Here is a 5,723-nt window from a genome sequence, read left to right as displayed (position 1 = left end):
GACCAGAAAATTAGACACTACAAAATTGAAGATCGGGGAAACTTAAGAAATATACACAGCAGCGAGTGGCCCAAACAGTACGAAAAGGTATACATGCTTCACTGTACATTGGGTCTGTGTGTGTATTTATAAAGCACCAACATATTACACAGCACTGTACATTAAATAGAAGGCTAATAATAAAAGACAAGTACAAACAATGATATTTGAGGATGAGAGGACCCTGCTTCATCTAAGATATAGATTTATTGCATACACCATATCGTATATCCACCTATATTTTGAATCTTGGTGCTGCTGGTCTTCTGCAGACCCTTTGAAGCCCTGCCTGTCTACATGCACTCCAGCAATGCTTCATCGCATTTCTCAGGAGGGGTCCCCTGAATGTGACATCCCTGGTCTATGCATGTGTAGTGGAAGTGGCCATTCACATAGTTTACATCAAAAGAGGTCCTGGACATGGTGGCAATGGAGGGGAACATATGAGGGATGGGGACTTCACTAACACCACCGCTTCCAGCTCATCATACACAATTGGCTGCCCTCTGGGTCATTTGGTTGGTCACTCTGCAATAAAGAAGTAAGTCTGTCAATTTCAACTTCAGCTAGTCCCCATGTTAAGGATATATGACATACCTAGGGGCTTCCCTGCACGCTTGTGTGCAGGACGGAGGTTTGATGGGGCAGAGGGGGGCGGTTTGCATGACTTGCAGAAGAAATTTTTTGCTAAACACAGCTGAGATTGTGGGTGATCTTAAGAGCTGAGCTTTTCGGCAACCTCCTGATGACTCCTAAATCCGAATGGGACTTCTCTGCTCTCTTGTGTGCAGAACCGAGGCTTCGAGGGGGGCTGGGGGGGCATGTGCATGACTTGCAGAAGAAATCTTTTGCTAAACACAGCTGAGACTGAGCTCTCCTGCAAACTCTTGTAACTCTTTCATGACCGCGAATGCTCCAGAAGTTATTGAATGTATAGGCTCTATAAAATTTATTTATTTTATTTTTTTTTGTGATAACTCACAGTGAGGATTTTATACAGTAACTGACACCACTCTGCCTAATATGTTGAAACAAACATCTTTCCTAATTGCATTTATTAAAATAATGTGCCTGTTCCGACTTACATACAAATTCAACTTAAGAACAAACCTACAGTTCCTATCTCGGATGTAACCTGGGGACTACCTGTACTAAACTTCACATTAGTGGGCTTTTGGTATCCAGCCATCCCCTCTTCTTCCTTTGGCTTCTGCTACATTGACTAGATCTTGACAAGACTACCAGAAACCGTAAGCAATGGTTTGACAAGAAAGGGATTTATCACCCTTCCAAAATCCTCTTGCTGCTCCGAGGAGGAGGTGATAATAAAGGCAGAATCCTCCTGTTTAGCTGTCAGACTGATGTCTTAGAATGTAAGCTTTTTGGGGCAGGGTCCTCTCTTCCTCCCGTGACATTGTTCTTATCGGTATGTCATTTGCTACTCCTATTTAATGTACAGCGCTGCGTAATATGTTAACGCTATACAAATACTGTTTATTAGTAATAATACAAATGACAGGCGTCTGGTATAAAATAATAATGTTCATGGCTATGTCTCGTTTTTATTGCCATTCCAGTACCTGAAAGATGTCTCGTGCCCCTTCAAACTACAAGAGCGTCAGGAAGCGATAGACTGGCTTCTGGGTCTCGCAGTACGCCTCGAGTATGGCGATAACGGTAGGTGAATGTTGAATATATAAAACAAATATCAATTTTGGGTTGAGAGTAGAAATCTAGTTCTGTTTTGTGTGTTAGTTTCTGGTTAGTGTGTCAGGGATAGAAGTAAATCATTCTAGAATGACAATGCATTGGTTTCCCTGTCTTGGTTTTTTTTAGTTTGTGTCTTCCTTTGTCAGTGACACCTATCCCCCCCATTGCTTGTGTTGGTGTCCCAGGAACAGAAAGGAGATGCTTGCATCACTTATTCCTGACTGGGGTTTCAGTCCTCTTCCCTTCTGTTTAAAGCTAAATAGTCCTGTTGACTAAGTAGCCAGTGCACACCTTGTTCTTTCCACAGGTGACAGGTATCCTTTTCTCTGCCTATGTCATGTACCTTCAGCCACCTCCTGGCATTATTTATAAGTGAACAGGCCAGCCGTAAAGCCAACTTATCAGTTCTACATGATCCCGTTTCCTCCAGGTAGCCTGGGAACAAAAATTCTAGACAGTGACAACCATAGATCCATAGTCTGAACCTGGAAGAATTCTGCTGTGAGCACTTCCAGGTTCACGATCAGATGCTGGCAGGCTGTGCCCAGGTAACGAGTACGACAAGTAATCTGCATCCTTACATGTGGCTGCATCCTTACATGAGTACTAGGCACACCTAGCATGTATGTAAATATGTAAACCTCAATTGTACATCACATCTCAGGAATAATTCCAGGTCCTTCATTCCCCCCATCTCTAATATGATGAGCTATAAAGGCTTTTTTTTAGCATTGCCCATGTATGAAATTAGGTGTCAGTTTTTCAGATACAATGGGGCGTTATATCGCATTTTGCAAATAGTGAGCAACCTGAAAATGTGCAACTATCGCCTTTTTATTCTACAGGCTCTCTGGTTTCAGAGGATAGTCAGGGGTCTCTTTATAATCATATCAAATGAACTAGTGAAAAGTTCAGTTTTTCATTGCATGTGAAATGAGATGGGTGAACATACCTATAAAAGAGGGTAAACAAAAAAAGTAGATTGGCGAATGTTCTGTGATTGAAAGGAGACATAGCAAGTATACTAAGAAGGGTGCTACAAAGTATTCTGTGTAAATGTATGCTGTGCATGTTATTGTGATTGGTATGGGACAAAGCCACTAATCAAGAACAGATTGCTATGGTGGCTCTGTGGGTCCTAGATTTGAACCCCAGCTAGGACACTATTTACGTGGAATATGTATGTCCCTCCACCTTCCCTGAAATGCACGGATTTCCTTTGGGTGCATTGATGTCAGTAAATGTAATAACTCTCAACATCTGTAATCATGCAGTAATTACCCTCCTTCATTGGTGTCTGTGGATGAAATAGTAACCCCAATGTTGTTGACCACAATAGTAACGCTCACGGTGACCGCAATATTAACGCTCACAGTGACCGCATCTACCACTATATTTGTAGTCAGGGACAGTGCTGAAAGGCCCTTCGATGTCTGAAACGCTGCTCAGTTCCAGTGCTTTTATACTCCTCTCCATTGGTGGTTGGCGGCACTCGGCCCTGACTATAGCAGGCTGCTAAAGGAATACACCATCCCTGCTGTAAATTGTAGTAACAGTCACTTTTATTTGTGTTTTTATTTCAGCTGCTAAATACCAGGTTGCAAAGCCATTGAACACAGAGGCCACGAAGAGTGTGGAGCCATTAATAAACCTGGATGGTATGTGCTGCTCCTGTGTGATTTTTATAGGGGGCCTTAAGGTGGGGAGGTTCATATCTTGCAGTGGTGTTTAGCTGCCTCCAGGACACATAAAACGGAAGCATCAGGAGATGTAAAATAACCCCAATACAAAAGGCAGAAAAGGTCACAGAGCCTTCATCCAAAATTTGTTTAGGTTTCAGAAGTGTATTGTAATACACCTATATGATAATGCAAATCAGCAGGTTTACTTTAATGACATTCTCACAGCTACTTGTTCTTGTCTTCCCTTGCTCCTCCTTTTTTTTTTTTTTTTTGCTTTGGAAGATGCCCTCCGGCGGGTTAATTTGTAGTTGGGGCTCACACAGGGCTGAAGACTTTGTCCCTGCCTTGTATTAGTTCTGGGTGCCTGTATACTGAATTGGTGGAGAAGCAGAGCTTATTTATTTATATATATAATATAAATATGCAGTTAGTAGGGGAGCATGGAAACAAGAAGATGGCACTCTATGCCATGTTCTTGGGGTTCATTATTTAAATAATGTTTCACACCAAATGTTGTGTAGTCATAAGGCTTTTCATTTGGCTTTCTTGTTTCCAAGCACACTTTGTAGCCCAGGCAAAGCTGGCATGCTATAGAGCAGTAATAGTATTTTTAGCCATTTTGTGTAGGTTGACCATAATGTAAATTACTGGGTAATGTTGTCCACTCACTGCTCAAGCCTTTGACTGCAAGGCCTTTAAAGCTAAAGTCCTTGTGTGATTACCTCCGCAGGTTTACAGCAACTACATATTTTGTTTTCATGGTACTCGTAATATAATCTAATAGCCATGTATTCTGACAATGACTGCCGAATCCCAATTATTTGAATACAAAAATAGCTAAATGTAAGCATTTAGGCAGATTACATTAAAACGTTTTTAACTTTATAATCATTAATATTATATATTGCACAAAATTAGAATTCAGATACCTCCTAATGTGTATACCGCATTATTGTACATGGTCATTTTTAACATGTATGCAACGTATGCAGGGTCAAGCTTGGAATATCCTACTTCTGGAATATGGGCTCTGCCAGGTATGAGTGTTGGGCAGTAGTCTCGAAAAGTAATATGCAAACTATCACCAATATTGCTCTGCTGTTGTATGCCAAATCCACGTGCCTGATGTTGGAGCGTACATTGGAATACTTCTTACTTCTCATTGAAGAGATTGCACCACAGGCAACACGTGTCTTCTATTCATACCAAGCAACCCAAAGCTATGTGAACAACTTGATAATGGGACTAATGGTAAAAATGGTGATGTGCAATTAAGCCACTAAATGCAGCAGGCTTAAAACATATCTGTATCTTCCTCTTCTCATGACCATTCACGAACACATGGCCCCAGACTTCATTGTGTGAATAGCCAGCTATGGGAATGGAAACCCTATGGCAGCATTTGGGTACCTGCAGTGCTTATAGCGGAGTTCTCTATACATTGATCTGCATGTTATGTAACAATGGTCTGATCTGTAAGGCACTCCTAACTTCTCATTCAAACAGGCAATACGAATTCTTGTCCAAGAACGACTGTCTCCAGAAGCCGTTGCCAAATCCAACAGCTCAAAAGAGGTGAGACTCTGTTCTGTCTATTTCTTTCTTGAACTTTTACCTGGATGTCAATTTTGATTTTACCTGCTTGTTTAAAAGTTCCCTTTAATATAAAGTTGTATTAGTGCTCCCTCTAATGGTCATCTTAAACATGGCCAGCGCCCCCNCTTTTATTAAGTGAGCTTATTAGGTTTTTTCTTTCTGTGTGCTAAAAGGATTTTTAAATACTTTCATTGGGTAAATTTTGAAAACTGCATGAGATTTACAACTTGTAGAGTATATTATGTCCCCAGAGAAGGAGCTCTGGTATGGTATAAAATGGAGCTCATGGTATGAATAAAATTGCTGAATGACCCGCTCTGCCGATGTCACTTTGTTTTGTGTTCTAACTTCTATGTAATACAACATGAGATTGTGAATTTAATGACATAGGTAACAATGAAATACCTAACAACCTTGCATGCTGCTTATATATCTCCTATTAGAAAGCAACATGCCTAACATACTTATAGAGGAAAAGCTTCTATTTCAGTGTGTATATAGACCTTTTTGTGTTACATGTGCCTGGCTGTGAAATGCTACCCTTGGTACTTTCCTGTGTGGTCTTTTCTTATGCTTCTAAACTACCTGGGCCTTGTATACAATTAATGTAATTAACATAAACATAAAGCACACTACTCATCCTCCTTCAATCTGGCTTTTGGCTCTCACAATCGCCTGGTATTAAGGCAGCATTCC

The 5,723-nt window shown here is 40.9% G+C and overlaps 1 protein-coding gene across 1 annotated transcript in view; it reads left to right on the top strand.

Annotated features, from left to right (window-relative positions):
* The window catches only part of RTRAF (RNA transcription, translation and transport factor), a 6,972-nt gene extending 1,894 nt beyond the window's left edge, over nucleotides 1-5,078 (top strand). The window contains exons 2-5 of the mRNA XM_072398017.1: nucleotides 7-87; nucleotides 1,617-1,716; nucleotides 3,333-3,407; nucleotides 4,912-5,078. Coding sequence (XP_072254118.1) covers nucleotides 7-87; nucleotides 1,617-1,716; nucleotides 3,333-3,407; nucleotides 4,912-5,063 — 408 coding nt within the window. The 3' untranslated portion in view covers nucleotides 5,064-5,078. The remainder of the gene's footprint in view (nucleotides 1-6; nucleotides 88-1,616; nucleotides 1,717-3,332; nucleotides 3,408-4,911) is intronic.
* The last annotated feature ends 645 nt before the right edge of the window (nucleotides 5,079-5,723 follow it).

The sequence above is a fragment of the Pyxicephalus adspersus genome, unplaced genomic scaffold (genome assembly GCF_032062135.1).
Source record: "Pyxicephalus adspersus unplaced genomic scaffold, UCB_Pads_2.0 Sca941, whole genome shotgun sequence".
Classification (NCBI taxonomy): Eukaryota; Metazoa; Chordata; class Amphibia; order Anura; family Pyxicephalidae; genus Pyxicephalus; species Pyxicephalus adspersus.
This window is presented reverse-complemented; position numbering and strand designations above follow the sequence as displayed.